Genomic DNA, 17,234 nt, shown 5'->3' on the forward strand with positions numbered 1-17,234 from the left:
TCATCAGTTTGCGAGTTCAAGTCAAATCAAAAGTCCAGAGAATAGCGACTCAAGTTGGACTCGAGTCAGAGTCCAGGACTCGAGTTCTCCATCACTGGTTTGTGTATAAGTGTAAACTGATAGGACCACTACAGTGCTCAATTACCTATTTTTGAGGGGGGAATAAACTTCAAAATTTCACCGCGAAAGCATGAACTGTCCTCTGTAGGACCTCCACCAGACCAGCAGGCGCCTGTGGATTGTTGTTGGTGTGGCACGCGAGGGAGGCGGGGAGGAAGTAGAAGCTGGATGCCGGTCAGGACTGCTAGCCTGGCTAAGGAAACTACCACACAATTCGCCACTGCAGAGACTCATATTCACCAACGACAGCACCATCCATCCATCCATCCATCCATCTTCGCCCGCTTATCCGGTGTCGGGTCGCGGGGGGAGCAGCTCCAGCAGGGGACCCCAAACTTCCACAGCACACAAAATGGATATATATGCTATAAATGCACATGGAACTGCTGCGTGATGATTATTACCGGAGCCTGGCTGAACACACTCACTCATCCCAGACGGCAGCTAGCAGCTAAGAGGGTAGGTGAATTTAAACAATGGCTAAGTTGCTAAATGCATCTTGTTGTCATGTAAGGTCCCTGTTCATGTTGCACAGACATTTTAATTGCATTTTGTGTCTGTTAAGAGGCACAAAGGCACTCTTTATCCTATGCCCCCATAACTGCCGTTTTAGCTGAGTGGGAGCTCTCGGCATTAGCTGCAGCAGCTCCGTGTTGCTAGCACCGATTCGGCTTGTTTTTTTTTGCTATCGGCAGCACTCATATACGTATAGCAATCAAGATTAACGGAAAAGTTGCCTGGAGTTCTCCTTTAACAAAAAAGTGTGAAATAACTGAAAACATGTCTTATATTTTAGATTCTTCAAAGTAGCCAACCTTTGCTTTTTTTGATAACTCTGCAAACCCTTGGTGTTCTCTCAATGAGCTTCATGAGGTAGTCACCTGAAATGGTTTTACCTTCACAGGTGTGCTTTGTCAGGGTTAATTAGTGGAATTTTTTTCCCTTATTAATAAAAAAAGCAAAGGGTGGCTACTTTGAGGAATCTAAAATATAAGACATGTTTTCAGTTATTTCACACTTTTTTGTTAAGTATATAATTCCATATGTGTTCATTCATAGTTTTGATGCCTTCAGTGAGAATCTACAATGGAAATAGTCATGAAAATAAATAAAAAAACGCATTGAATGAGAAGGTGTGTCCAAACTTTTGGCCTGTACTGTATATCTATAGATGTCTTGTAGATTTTTTAGAGACGACATCCGAAAAAATCCCTTTGATTTCATTTTAACTGCAGTGAAATTATGAACTTCAGTATTTCAGATAATTTGAGGTCTGACTGACGAAGAAGCTCATTGTTCTTCTGCAGATTCTGGCCAAAAGCCTGTGGCATGAGGGAGGCGGAGGTGGAGGGGGATCACATCCCATAACGAGCGAGGTCAGGCTCCTGCGTCAGGCGGCTTCTCTCTGAATGGAGCGCTGCTCTGTGGTGTGACGCCTCCAGAGTTTCAGCACGGTTAGTCAGCAGCATGGAGGGATACAATCTGAGCAGCAGTTGTTTAGCTGCTACAGAGCTCCGGGACGTTGGCTACCAGCGGCAGTTGTTTAGCCACCAATAGGTGACTGTGAGCCGGCTACAGGCATCGCCAGATGACGGTCCTGTCAAGGGCCGTAGCTGTTGACTTCTTATATTACAAATATAAAATATTACGGTGCAAATCCTCTATCATAATAGCAATGCTCCAAGGTCCAACCACACCTGGCTTTTAAAGGGAATGGGAGATGATCTCTGATTGGTTTATTGCATTTTATGCCCAAAACACAGCTATGAATTAATGAAGACACTAAGTACAACCCTTTAGAATCATGCGCCTGGTGCACGGACCCTTTTTTTTTTGCCGTCAAACTATCAAAAGTGGATTTGGTTTGGACACGCCCTAAACACATCTGCGCCAGGCGCTTCACACCGTGTACCTAGATCGTTAAAATAGGGCCCCTAGATTAGATAGTTTGATTCGTCCTATTGAGACTCAAAATATATTCTTCAGGATGCTTCAGTTCTCCTAAAATCTAAACTTCCCTAACTCTTGAATTTAACACTTCAAACTTGCAAGCTAAGAGCAGAATAAGGCTAAAATATTGGTATCAAACCGGACTGTTTTGCCACATATATTCACGTATTCAAAGCACTTTTCATCTTAATGTGGATATGAAAAGATTAAAGGGGCTTTCAATCTTCTTTCTCTGGTGCATGTGAACTGTAAAGAATGACTGAATATGTTTGTTTACAGGCTAAAACTTCTTATATTTTAATATGTTTTTGTTCTGTTGGTTTACAGACGAAAGAAGTAAAAATTAGTCGACAGGTTTACATTTTTAAACCTGCTATTACGATCCTGTTGACACTCATTGGTAACAATAATATTTCACATGTAGGACTACACGTACAGACAGATTTGACCCAGATAATGACGTTAAAACCAACCACATGTGAGGTTATGTCAGTTCAGAGTCAATGCACGAACGTCTCTTTCAAATCCTGTTTTCGTTATCGCTGTTTCTCTCAGCGTAAACTCCCCCCTGGCTGTTTCTTGCCTCGGCGGTTCAGGATCAGAGGTGGAAGTGTTGGTCCTCTTCAGACACCCAGCCGCGGGGGTTTCCCCGCTCACGGAAAGTGAAAGTTGAGACTTTTCCTCTCGAGTCTTTTGCTGCAGATGACAGTAGAAGCACCTGCTCAGTTTCACTTTCAGTTCCAGCGTGCCACTCCTCGTCTGTCTTTTTCAGAAGGAGCGCAGTGCTTGGTAGCGTATGATCTTCTGGGATCTCAGCAGAGGCGTCTGAGTGTCCATGTCTCGAGATAAAACATTCCTGCCGGCTCGCTGGAGACGTGCACGGGTCCATCCGTACAACAGACAGTTGAGGAAACCCTGAGAGGCCGAGGTGCAAGCCTAAAGGACAGAGAACAGTCAGTGAAACGTACACGGCTTTCTGTTTCTGCACACTTAAAGATTGAATCCAGATGTTTTCCATGTTTCATGCATGTTCTTTCAAACTCCTAAAATCTCCAAAAAGTTTTATTTCAGCACTGAAATACACACAAACATTTAAGTTACAAATATGAACTTTGGCCTGTGAAAGGGGTGTTTAAATATGTCACATACAGTGGTGCTCATAAGGTTATGAACCCATGCTAAAGTTGACTAAAAAGAGGAATAAAAAAATATGTTTTGGGAAATTGATCTTAATGCCTTAATTAAAAACAATTAGGAAAAATCCAACCTGTAAGGACAGCAATTTTCTTTGTAATAAGGTATCGTAAATAAATAAATGTTCTTCCTTAAAATACAGGGGGCATAAATAAGTACACCCATATGTACATAGAGGCAGGCAGATTTTTATTTTTAAAGGATACAGGATACTATGCATCCTGATAAAGTTCCCTTGGCCTTTGGAATTAAAATAGCCCCAGCCCATATCATCACATACCCTTCACCATACCCCCACATCATCACATACCCTTCACCATACCCCCACATCATCACATACCCTTCACCATACCCCCACATCATCACATACCCTTCACCATACCCCCCCATCATCATCACATACCCTTCACCATACCCCCACATCATCACATACCCTTCACCATACCCCCACATCATCACATACCCTTCACCATACCCCCACATCATCACATACCCTTCACCATACCCCCCACATCATCACATACCCTTCACCATACCCCCACATCATCACATACCCTTCACCATACCCCCCACATCATCACATACCCTTCACCATACCCCCACATCATCACATACTGTAAAAAAGGCCATGCCCTGAGTATGCATTCCCATTATGTATCAACTGTGTCTGATCACACGCTCTGCATGTGCACTCTCTGTTCCCACCCTGACAACGGCCCCTGAACGCAGCAGCGAGTGAGAAGCACGGAGGAGCAGACATCAGCTGGACTTGAGTTTACACTGCGGCAATATTTGATGGACAGTTTCTTTTCCGTGTGTGCGTCCATGGAAATAACCACACACACACGCACAGAAACACAAGCCTATTTGTTTATATAAACCATCTAAACTGCAACCCTGGACACTGCATCTCCTTTCTCCCCACACTCTCACCTGAACATTGGAATAGTGTCCTGACCCGACACCCTGAAGTGATTGCTGCCACACCTATTAACCCATATTTACACCTTCTATCATACAATTTTGGTCCTTCGAGCCGGATCCAGCAACTGCGTCAGTCCAAGATGTTCAGGCCAGATGAAAGAGACTCAGAAAGAGATGTGGACCGCCCACGCAGACAGAGCCACCTGCCATCATACCTTCAGGACTATGAGGTCAGTTACCCTATCAGGCATCGCAGTCCAGTGGATGAGCAGGCCAGACATGCTATCACTGCTGATGTTTTAGGATGTATTCGTAGCATGAAAGAGGACAACGACAAACTGCGTCAAGATGTGCAACGCCTTACAGACATGATCGCCAGCTCTCCTGCACTAGCTCCTTCATATGTCATGTCACGGCCCAGACAACTTGAGGATCATGGGACATCATACACACCTGCACCCATTAGTAAACTGACGGCACATAGTGGTCATCAGGACCCACGTCAGAGTGAAAATGCTCTACAGGTGCAATTCAGTGATGAGTCTTCTTCCCCACAATACCGCCAACATGACCCAATTACAGAGCTTAGTGACAGTCTAAAGGGAGCAGGTCTGTCCAGTCATCAGCATGCAGTATCTTCTCCATTAGCTTCTGGTGAGTCAACCCCTTGCTACAAAGACGCCTTTCAGCGAACACCAGAAGCCAGATCGTCCCCCATGCCTCGAGGTTTGACGACAGTAGACCCACTGCCGCCGCCGCAACACCAAGAAGACACACACTGCTCTCCAACTGGTGCTGTTCAGCGTCAGTCCGCTATCAGCTATCATCCTCATAGTGGCGCTACATCCAGTACACCTGATGTTAGGACTCGTTCTTTGCCTAATGATGCCTATCGTTGCCCTGATGACAGCTACAGCCCTCCCTATGATGCTACGTACCATCGGCGTGATGACAAGTTCCGCCCACTTCCTGTTGATACTTATCGTCGCTATGACAACAGCCACATTTACCCTGCTGAGTCATACCGACAACCTAGTCTGCAAGCCCAACGTAATGACCCCCCCTATTGGGAAGGTGGCAGGAATCACCCTTCAGATCGGAGAGGCTATCCTGAGGATCGCTATCGTTCTGCTAATGGCTGTGACACCTATTATGGCCTTGATGGTCAGTACCAGCATTGGAATGAGCGTTTCCCAGATGATCGATATTATGACTACCTGCACCCAGCAGAGCGGCCTCAGGCTCGAACTCCCTTTGGCAGACACCCACATGTGGAGACATATAGCGGACCTAAGCCGACAATCCCCGACCTCAAACACGAGGACCCACGTGAGTTTGCAAGATTGAAGCTCGCGTTGGACAACATCCTCCCACCTGATGCTTCAGAACGCTTTAAGTTCCAGATACTGACTGACCACCTGAAGTGTGAAGAAGCACTGCTAATTGCTGATTCATACAGTAACGGCCTGTTCCCATTCAGCGATACCATGAGGGCACTCACCGAAATGTACGGTCAACCTCAACTGCTGGCCTTGAAGCGAATCTCTAATTTGATGGATGGACCAAACATCAAGAGTGGTGACATTAAAGCCTTCAAGTCATTTGCCCTCCAAGTCCGTGCATTAGTGGGCATGTTGCACCAGTTGGGAGGCCAGGGCTGGACAGAGTTAAGATGTGGCTCACACGTATCTCGCCTCTTAGCTAAGTTGCCACACGACCTAAGAGCCAACTTCCAGAGATTTGTGAACCCCATCCGCATTCCAATCCCAACACTGCTTGACCTAGCTGATTGGCTTGAATATGAGGTTCGTGTACAGGTAGATGGAGGTCAGTACTGTAGCAATTCAGGTCAAGAGAAGCAAGCCCCACGCCGAGACAGGCGTACAGAGTACAAGTCCCAGAAGACCACTACTATTCTCCATGGTAGTCAGCAGGAGAGACCAGAGAAAGCTACAACTGTATCTGTATCGGAGACGACACAGGATAAGCCAAAAAGTACTGTCCCTTCTGTGACTCGGTGCAGCACTATCTTAACCAGTGCAGCAACTTTAAACTCTTGTCGATTGAGCAGAAGACCGAGTGGATAAAGGGGAACCAGAGGTGCTGGAGATGTGGCCGTGATCACCAAGCAGCAAAGTGTACACTCAAGGCCAAGTGCAAACAGTGCGAAAGAAAGCACCTTGAGGTTCTTCATGAGGTCAATATCAGCCGAAACGCTGCAGCGTCGGATAAACCCAAGGTTACTGGAGAAAGCACTTGCTTGGTGAGTTCTATCTCAGAGACCCTGTACCTAGATCGGCCGACATGCAGCAGCCAGGTATTACTCAAGTTGAGTCGTGTTATCCTCCAGAGCGGCGACAAGGTACTTGAGACCTATGCTATATTGGATGATGGTTCAGAACGCACCATACTTTTGCATGAAGCTGCTGATTACTTAGGCTTGCACAGGGAATCTGAAGACCTGGCGCTCCGCACTGTCCGACAAGAGGTTCGTACCATCCACGGAGCCACAGTGTCATTCTCTGTGTCTTCCGCATCACAGCCTGGCTCTTCATTCCAGATCCACAGAGCTTTCACTGCAAAGGAACTTGGCCTCGCCCGCCATACGTACCCAGTCAAAGCTCTGCAGGAAAGGTACCGTCACCTTAAGGACCTGCCACTGCCAAGCATCAAGGAGGCACAGCCGTTGCTGCTCATTGGGTCAGATTACCCTCATCTCATCACTCCTGTGGAACCAGTACGCCTCGGCCCTCCTGGTGGACCTGCAGCCGTACACACCAGACTTGGGTGGGTTCTACAAGGCCCATCAAAATTCCTGCGCCACCGGCTCACTCCGCAGCAGTGTCTTTTTACATCCTGTGCTCATCCAGAAGCTGAGCTCTTCAGCCATGTGGAGAAACTGTGGCAGCTGGATACCTTGCCGTATCGGAGTGAGCGGCTCATCACTAGGTCGAAGCAAGACACAGAGGCAGTCCGACAGCTTGAGGAGAAGACAAACAGGATTGAGGTAAACGGAGTCAGAAGGTATGCCACCCCGTTACTGTGGAAGAAAAATCTCCCCCTAATCCATGCACCAAAGGAGGCAGTGTTGACTCAGCTGCGTGGGACAGAAAGACGACTGGCCAGAGAACCGGAAAGGGCGGCGACCTACTCCAAGAAGATCCACAAGTTGCTTGAGGCTGGCTATGTCACACCCATGTCACCGACAGAGGCTAAAGGGAGCAGCCACTCGTGGTTCATCCCGCACCACATGGTGCACCACAACGGGAAGGACAGGATAGTCTTCAATTGCTCCTTCACATACAAGGGCCAGAACCTGAATGACCACCTCCTGCCGGGCCCCACATTGGGAGCTAGCCTTTTGGGAGTCCTCCTTCGATTCAGGGAACACCCAATCGCCATCAGCAGTGACGTTAAAGGGATGTTCCACCAGGTTCGTCTGCTGGAAGAAGACAGACCATTCCTACGTTTCCTGTGGCGCGACATGAAGGTAGATGAAGAACCGACGGTCTACGAGTGGCAAGTGCTTCCATTTGGGACCACATGCAGCCCATGTTGTGCTATCTTTGCACTCCAAGCACATGTCCAGAGACACACTGAGCCAGGAGAAGATGCCCGTCTGTCAATAGAACGCTGTTTTTATGTTGACAACTGTTTGCAGAGTCTTCCCTCCGAAGAGCAAGCTAAAAAGTTGGTCAACAGACTGCATTCCCTCCTCATGGCGGGTGGATTTGAACTTCGGCAATGGGCTAGCAATGTGCCCACAGTCATTGACAACATACCTGAAGAGTCTAGGTCAGAGAGCAGCATCCTCTGGTTCAACCAGGAGATGGCTGACCCCAAGAGCGTACTCTCGGACTCGTATGGCATTGCAAGTCTGATACACTGCATTACAAGCATCACCAGAGTGAAAGTCCAGAGCCTACCATGCGCAACATCTATCGACTGCTCGCTCAACAGTACGACCCTCTCGGATTTATCATTCCATACACCACGAGAGCCAAGGTCATTGTGCAACGTCTCTGGGACAAGAAAAGAGGATGGGACGATCCTCACCTACCAGAAGACCTTCTCCAAGCCTGGCAGTTGTGGGAAAGTGAGCTTCCCCAGCTGGCACAGATCACTCTGCCAAGATGTTACACTGACCACAGTTGGAATTGCAGCAACAGCAGTCGCAGCATTCACATGTTCTGTGACGCCTCTGAGCGTGCGTATGGGTCTGTGGCGTACCTGCGTACCGAAGGGGACAGAGGAGAAGTCCATGTTGTCTTCTTGGCTGCAAGATCAAGAGTCGCGCCTAAGAAGCAGCTTTCAGTCCCCAGGCTGGAACTGTGTGGAGCCCTCACAGGAGCGCAGTTAGCTTCAGTTCTTAAGAGAGAGCTCACCCTTGACATACAGGAGGTGGTGTACTGGACAGACTCAACCACAGTACTTAACTGGCTTCAGTCAGATTCATGCCGATATAAAGTGTTTGTGGGAACCAGAGTTGCAGAAATACAAGAGCTGTCTGACCCTACAGCCTGGCGCTATATTGATTCAGCAACCAATCCTGCTGATGATATTACAAGAGGGAAAACACTGACTCAGCTTGCTGGAGAGAATCGCTGGAGTAAAGGGCCACCTTTCCTTCAGTTGTCGGCCAAGCATTGGCCGAAAGCACCAGAGGGAGACACTACAGAAGAGGTAGAAGAGCTGAGGAAGACAACGTTCAGCGGTCTGCTCACAGGAACAACAAGTCCTACAATACCTGATGTTCAGCAGTTCAGCACATATCAGGAACTCCTGGAAGCTACTGCACAGTTGCTCCACGGGCGGCCGATAGCACCACTCAGCCTGCCGCCGATGACTACTCTAAAGCCGAGTTGGCCCTCCTGAGACATGCTCAGATGGAGAGCTTTCCTGAAGAGTTTACACTTATCAAGTCAGGAAAGACCATCCCGACAAGCAGCAGATTGCTTACCCTTGCTCCCGAATACGATGAGTCTTCTGACCTGATCCGAGTTGGAGGTAGACTCCGTAGGTGTAACAGCCTGAGCCAGGATGTTCTGCACCCCGTCCTTCTAGCCCCCACTCACCCAGTCACAAAGCTCCTAATCCAGCACTGTGATAAGCAGTTGCATCACCCTGGAGCTGAGCGTGTCTTCGCTGAGCTGCGCAGGAGGTACTGGATATTGAGAGGTAGAGAAGCAGTGAGGAGGCATCAGCATAACTGTCCTGAGTGCAGGAAGTGGAGAGGCCAACCAGTGGTCCCGAGAATGGCAGATTTGCCCCCCTCAAGTTTGAGGCTTTTTCAACCTGCCTTCTTTTCAACAGGGGTGGATTGCTTGGCCCTATGCTCGTCAAAATAGGCAGGCGAACTGAAAAAGATGGGGCATCCTGTACAAGTGTCTTACCACGAGGGCAGTCCACCTCGACCTGCTGGCGAATATGGACTCTAATTCCTTTCTAATGTCCCTCAGACGCTTCATTGCTCGTAGGGGAAAGCCCTTTGAGCTTTTATCCGATCAAGGCACCAACTTCAAAGGAGGAAGTAGAGAGCTGCATGAAGCATTCAATACCCTGGAGCCTGCCCTCAGAGATCTGCTAGCAGCAGAACAGATCGGTTCGCTTCAATCCACCGGAGCTCCCCACTTTGGTGGGTCGTGGGAAAGAGAGGTGCGATCGGTGAAGACAGCCCTCCGAACCACACTAGGAGCTCAAACTGTACCCGAGGAAGTGTTGATGACTGTCTTGATTGAGGTGGAGAGCATCCTCAACTCTAGGCCCCTGGGCTATGTCTCCACGGACATTGCAGACCCGGATCCTGTTACACCCAACTCCTTGTTGATGGGGCGGCCGGACTCCTCCCTGCCACAAGTCGTTTACCCAGAGACAGAACTGCTTAGTCGCAAAAGGTGGAGACATACTCAAGTCCTAGCCGATCATTTCTGGAGGCACTTCATACAGCATTTCTTGCCCACCTTGCAAGCACGACAGAAATGGAATATTGATGAAGAGGACATCACCATTGGGACGGTAGTTCTCATTGTGGATCAGCAGGCTCCAAGGGCTCTGTGGCAAGTAGGAACCGTAAAGACTGTCATACCTGGAGCAGACGGACGTGTGAGGACTGCAGTTGTCCAAGTGAAGGATCGTACCTACACTCGCCCAGTTGCACGGCTCATCAGACTGCCTGCTTTCCCCCGAGATGCTGCCGAGCCATAATGGACCTTGAAAACAAATTTGCATACCAAATTTGGGGGCGGCTGTAAAAAAGGCCATGCCCTGAGTATGCATTCCCATTATGTATCAACTGTGTCTGATCACACGCTCTGCATGTGCACTCTCTGTTCCCACCCTGACAACGGCCCCTGAACGCAGCAGCGAGTGAGAAGCACGGAGGAGCAGACATCAGCTGGACTTGAGTTTACACTGCGGCAATATTTGATGGACAGTTTCTTTTCCGTGTGTGCGTCCATGGAAATAACCACACACACACGCACAGAAACACAAGCCTATTTGTTTATATAAACCATCTAAACTGCAACCCTGGACACTGCATCTCCTTTCTCCCCACACTCTCACCTGAACATTGGAATAGTGTCCTGACCCGACACCCTGAAGCGATTGCTGCCACACCTATTAACCCATATTTACACCTTCTATCATACACATACCCTTCACCATACCCCCACATCATCACATACCCTTCACCATACCCCCCACATCATCACATACCCTTCACCATACCCCCCCACATCATCACATACCCTTCACCATACCTAGAGATTGGCATGGTTTTATTTCAGTTAGCCTAATAGCTGGATGATTTGCATTGAGCACTTTATGGAACGTACCCCATGCCAATCTCTAGGTACGGTAAGGCTCAAATTAGCACCACGCTTCCACGGTAGCATAGTGAGGCTCCCTACATGTAAACCGAAGCATTGAGAACTTTGTAAGTGTACAGACAGTTTATTAAAAAGATAGTTTATAAAGACAGTAGCGTTTACATATACAACCAGGCGCCATCTTGGAAAACAGTCACGACCAGTCGAACCCTAACCCTTGTAGTTAGTCACCCATATATTTTAATAAACAGATATATTCATGCATTTCCGTGTAATTACATTTCACAAACGTAATTCCTATCGACCCATTGGGAAACCATGGACCATGGGAGATTTCAAGTGACAGTTCAGCTCACGTTGCAATGCTCAATGCTTCGGTTTACATGTAGGGACCCTCATTATGCTACCGTTGAAGTGTGGTGATATTTTGAGCCTTGTTAGTGGTGTAGAAATGGAGATTTCTTTTTACTTTACTCATGCCCCAACGACTAGCGTTATAAGCTAATTAGCGGTTTGTTCTAAAACTGGTCACATTCAATGGACAAGTCGACTTGGGTCCGTGTACGTTTTGATAGTTTGTTTTTTCGTTTGAACAAAAAAAAAAAAATAACAAGAAACCAGCTGTTTTTCGTTTGTAGTTTCAAACCAAAAACAAAGAAACGGTAAAAAAAGAGCCGTTCTCCATTTTTGGTTTCTGAATCCAAAAACGAAAAACGACTAAACCAAATTCAAATAACGGTCAGATTTTTTTAAATTCCTTTTTTTTTATTTCTCCGTTTGAATATCTACATTAAAAGAAAGACAGGTTGGCCACGTGACCCGGAAGTAATAGTAAATAATGCCTAAAAAAATAAAATCAAAGCTTTTAGAACAGTCATAATATGCAGCACTAACGTTATACCAGAGTAACGTTAGGAGAAAAAAAATCAATCAATAAATAGGCTTATATAAACCTGGACCTAAAGAAATATGTTAGCAACAGTAGTTTATTACAGTGATTTAATATCGTGCCTTCCACGTACACATCACCAGTCACGTTTAATGAGCGCATGCATTGTTTGGTTCAATACAGTTGGTTTAGTTAACCTAGAACTTATTGTGTGTGCAGAGTTGTTAATGTTAGCACTATATTATATAATTAAATTAATATTTAATGTGGTTTCCACCGTAATGGACCAAACTGTTCCCCCTTTCTACCAGCAGGGTAGGAAGGTAAATATGGTGCAGAAGGTGAGAGCTTGTAGAATACAATGTGAGAACTTGCAGAACAAAAAATCTGAACTTGTATGTTAAATTTGCACTTATATATCACACACGTGATCTGAATTTGAAGTCGCAGAAAAAATATTCACAAATGTGTAGATTGATATTTGCATGAACACAATAACAGCTGCACACTTGTAATGCAACATTTACTCGTGTACTTTATTTCTTTTTACTCAGGTTCATTTTCCATCACAACCACAACTCAGTGATTACAACCTCTCGAATCTGTCACTGCAACGTTACATATGTGCTCTCTCGCATCACAAAGTGGAAAATCTGCGCCTCGACTTTTGCAACACTTCTTGCGATACATTTGGTGCAAAACTAATTTGTAACTGGACTGTGGCTGTGGAGCTCTGAGCCAACGGAACGGGGAAAGCAGGGTTTCTATCGCCAGATGAGGGACGACTCTGTCCGGCTTAAGAGCTAGCATGGAAGCTTGGTGGAATAGGAAGCTAGCGTTAGCCAACTAACCAACCAGCCTGCTTCTAAATAAATACCTTTTTATTATCTGAAAACTTTTTAACAGTCAAACTGAAACACTGGCGGTGAGCTCCAGGTCCTGCAGCCGCAGACGGGCCGTCATCAGTGGGGATCGGCCAGCGGAGCAACGTTACTATTATCGCCTGAAAGAGCGGGTATAAGTTAGCAGCAGGTTTGATATTCGCAGGATATTCGTTTTCGACCTACCCCCATTCAGTGTCTTCAATAAAATTCCACTACTTTACTAGTGTAGTATGTTGAGGACAGTTTAGGACACTATCAAAAAAAAATCACAATGGTATTTCTTGTCGCTACCGATTTACGAGCAAAAACAGCACTTCAATCTACGTTCTGGCTGTGGGCTGAGTTAGGGACCGTCTACAAATAACATTGCTCAGGTTGACATAGACTAGGCCTACTGGGATTTTTCAGGGAAGAAATCACCAAAATACTATAAAAAGACATTTTCTCATTCTGATTGCTGTAATAGTTGACAATAGTGGGCTGCTAGTTACTACAGGTCATATTTTTGTCATATGTCACATTATAGTGAAACAGGATGGAATTAAAAGTTTAAAATATTCACCAAAAATCAACCAAAAGACATTTTCTCATTCTGATTGCTGTAGTATGGGCTCCAATTACCAATTAAATGGTAGGGTATGGCTCCAATGATGTTTGTTGCTACATATGTGTACCAAGTTTTGTGACTATACGTCAAACGCACTGCAGGGGCTCAATTTCTTTTTATTTTGTAGGGGGCGCTAGCTAGCCATTTTTGTGCGCCTATCGCAGAAACCCTTAGAATACGTACATTTTCACCAGAATTGATGCGACTGCCAATTTAGGTGAGTTTTCGAGTATGTTAAGCCCCTCAAAAAGGCGATTAATTAGCCGGACGAAGGAAAAATAATAATTCCTTCAGTTTTAAAAGGGCCTTCGCCGCAGTTGGTGCTATCTACTATAAGTGGTAGCCTGCCATTGGCAGCTACTACAGCAATCAGAATGAGAAAATGTCTTTTGGTAGATTTTTGGTGATTCCTTTTAATCTTTTAATTGCATACTGTTTCACTATAATGTGACATACGACAAAAATATGACCTGTAGTAAGTAGTAACCTGCCATTGGCAAGTACTACAGCAATCAGAATGAGAAAATGTCTTTTTATAGATTTTTGGTGATTTCTTTCCTGAAAGAATCCCAGTAGTCTATGTCACCAGCCTGAGTAATGTAATTTGTAGACGGTCCCTAACTCAGCCAACAGCTAGAACGTAGATTGAAGTGATGTTTTTGCTCGTAAATCGGTAGCAACAACAAATACCATTGTGATTTTTTTTTATACAGTGTCCTAAACTGTCCTCAACATATTACACTCGTAATGTAGTGGCATTTTATTGAAGAAACTGAATGGGGGTAGGTTGAATACGAATATCCTGCGAATATCAAACCTGCTGCTAATTTATACCCGCTGCCGACCTCGACCTGCAGTCGGAGCTCCAGCGGGACACAGAGAGCCCCGCACCCAGTAGCTTTTTAATTAAACGTAATTTACAAAGCGATCATATCGCACTGAAAGCTGAATATTTTGTCACTAGCAACCTACACATGTCCTCTGTCAAATACAGTTGCATTTTCAGCTTTGAACAAAACCTTTCAGGAATTATTACAGCAGAAATGGGGCGTGCGTAATGTTTCATTCGTCCCTCCTGATCGGGACGATTGAAACAGCATGGGGGGGGCGAATGAAACATACAATTTAAGCCATATAAACTTCCCACAACTTCAATATTTTACTACATATTATGAATGGTACTCCCAAAAGGTGTTATTTAGATAGATTGTTGCTGGGCTATACGTCTTCGTGAATATCTCTTAACAACTCATTGCCGTCACCTTGTAGGCTATGAAGCGCGTTTTTTGAAATATCATGCACTGTGGATAATTCTGCCATTTTTATAGCTAGAACAGTATACGTTTTCCCATTTATATCATCTTTCTATTGTGGAAAATGTCGTTTCACTAGATTTTTACGTGGGTTAGGTCACTGCACATCCAAATAAAGTCTAGGATAACGGTACTAGGATAACGGGAAAACTCACCGACGTATAGCCCAGCAACAATCTATCTAAAATAACACCTTTTGGGAGGACCATTCATGATATGAACTAAAGTATTGAAGTTGTGGGTATGTTGCTATTGAAAAAATATTAGCTTTCAGTGCGATGTGATCGCTTTGTAAATTACGTTTAATTAAAAAGTATTTAAACTGTCCCTGCTCTCCCCTATAGCGCTAACAGTAACAACTCTGCACACACAATAAGTTCTTAGGTTATTACTGCATGCGCTCATTAAACGTGACTGGTGATGTGTACGTGGATAGGCACGATATTAAATCACTGTAATAAACTACTGTTGCTAACATATTTCTTTCAGTCCAGGTTATATAAGCCTATTTATTGATTGATTTTTTTTCTTATACAGTGGTATAACGTTTGTGCTATAACGTTTCTTTTCTTCTTTAATGTATGAATTCAAACGGAGAAATAAAAAAAGGAATTTCAAAAGACCAAAATCGGACCGTTATTTGAATTTGGTTTAGTCGTTTTTCGTTTTCGGATTCAGAAACCAAAAACGGAGAACGGCTCTTTTTTTACAGTTTCTTTGTTTTTGGTTTGAAACGATAAACGAAAAACAGCTGGTTTCTCCTTATTTTGTTTTGTGGTTCAAACGAAAAAACAAACTATCAAAACGTACACGGACCGACTTGGTACACGTTATTAACCCCTAGGTTCATTTTGTGCCGGAATTGTCCATTTAAGTCACTTTGTCGATTAGGGTCTCTTTGTAGTCGTCTCTCTTATGTCTCTCTGTGGTTGTTTGTGTGTCTTTTTCAGGTCAGACTGACCTGAAATATGTAGAGGACGACCCCTGCCAAGCCGTGACCTGCGGAGGGTGTCGCCACCCGCAGAAATGCCAGCGCCACAGCTGAGGAAAACCAAACACAGCAAACAGATTCAAACCCCTGCGCTACCATCATTCCTAACATCCAATCAGAAACGCCCGCTGTCTTCAGTGACCACGGGGATTTGAATAAGGAGGCAGAAACAGACCTGGACCCCAACAGCAGAAGAAGATCAGCGGGTACAGGAGCATCCGCCGGTCCATCACACGGAAGGAGGCCCGCTGCTCGTTGCCCAGGTAACCGGTCGACGTCACGACTCGCCTGTAAATCTGACGGGCTTTAACCACGAGCACCTGTAGCAGGAGAAGAGGTTTATTCAACCTTTCTGTTGTCCTCGGGTCAAAATGTAAATCTTTTTTTTAACCGTTTTTTAAAATAATTTGGACATATTTTCTGAGGTTTTTGTCACTTTTTTCCGCAGTTTTTTCAATGTTTTTGTCACTTTTTTGCTACGTTTTCGATGCTATTTTTCACTAACACCAACTTATTACCAATAGTTTTACACTTATTTTTCATTTATGGGAGATTATACCTATTTATGAAGTGATGAAAGATTTTGACTAACATCACAGTATGTTGGTGGACAATCACAGACATGTGGATGTCAAGAAAGTTAAAGAAAGTAGTAATCGAGTACTTATAATTGTACCCATATTTCTGATATAGAAGTTTTGAGAACAGGTCAAATATGACCCGAGGAAAACATGAGGGTTAATAGTTAGGTCAGTTATTTGTTTTACTGAAAAGATGCATTCATACTTTCATCGGCAACTATTTTGATTAGGGCTGTCGATCAATTCAAATGTTTGCTGCCCGCATCCGCTTCAAGACACTAGTTCTTACATACAGGGCCACGAACAGATCAGCCCCGGCTTACATCCTGGACATGGTCAAACCCTACACCTCAACCTGCCCACTCCACTCTGCATCAGCCAACCTGCTTGCTGCCCCCTCACAGCGAGGGACAACTAATCACTCAACAAAATCCCGATCCTGTTTGCAGTCCTGGCTCCCAAATGGTGGAATGAACTTACCATTGACATTGAGGACGGCCGAAAGCCTACGCATCTACTGCCGAAGGCTAAAAACACATCTCTTCCGACTGCACCTCGAATAATGTGTAAATATATACTGTATATTCTTAAAGCTGCACTTTCATATGGCTATTTGTAGTTTTGCTTATTTAAAGCTAATGTACTTGCACTTACTACTTGTTGTCTGAGTTTGCACCTTCAGGGTTGAAAGCACTTAATTGTAAGTCGCTTTGGATAAAAGCGTCAGCTAAAGAATTTAATGTAATGTAATGTAATGTTTAATTGACATTAACCGAGTGATTGTCCATAGTTAACTGGGATTAATCACAAATGAATGACACATTTGTATTAACCTCCCTGTGCAGTTGAAAATTAAACTGTTTCGATCGATTCATACCGAAAATCCTTGGTGTTTAAGAGCACTTATCCGAGTATTTATGAACAGGCTTCTTTGAGACAAGCTAATAGAAT

General features: G+C 45.1%; 1 protein-coding gene across 1 annotated transcript in view; it reads right to left on the bottom strand.

Moving 5' to 3' along the window:
* Positions 1 to 2,401: 2,401 nt before the first annotated feature.
* tmem116 (transmembrane protein 116) overlaps positions 2,402 to 17,234 on the bottom strand; it is a 34,499-nt gene continuing 19,666 nt past the window's right edge. The window contains exons 9-11 of the mRNA XM_028579830.1: positions 15,878 to 16,022; positions 15,673 to 15,752; positions 2,402 to 3,006 (exon numbers count right to left, since the gene is read on the bottom strand). Coding sequence (XP_028435631.1) covers positions 2,839 to 3,006; positions 15,673 to 15,752; positions 15,878 to 16,022 — 393 coding nt within the window. The 3' untranslated portion in view covers positions 2,402 to 2,838. The remainder of the gene's footprint in view (positions 3,007 to 15,672; positions 15,753 to 15,877; positions 16,023 to 17,234) is intronic.

This window comes from Perca flavescens, chromosome 6 (assembly GCF_004354835.1).
Source record: "Perca flavescens isolate YP-PL-M2 chromosome 6, PFLA_1.0, whole genome shotgun sequence".
Classification (NCBI taxonomy): domain Eukaryota; kingdom Metazoa; phylum Chordata; class Actinopteri; order Perciformes; family Percidae; genus Perca; species Perca flavescens.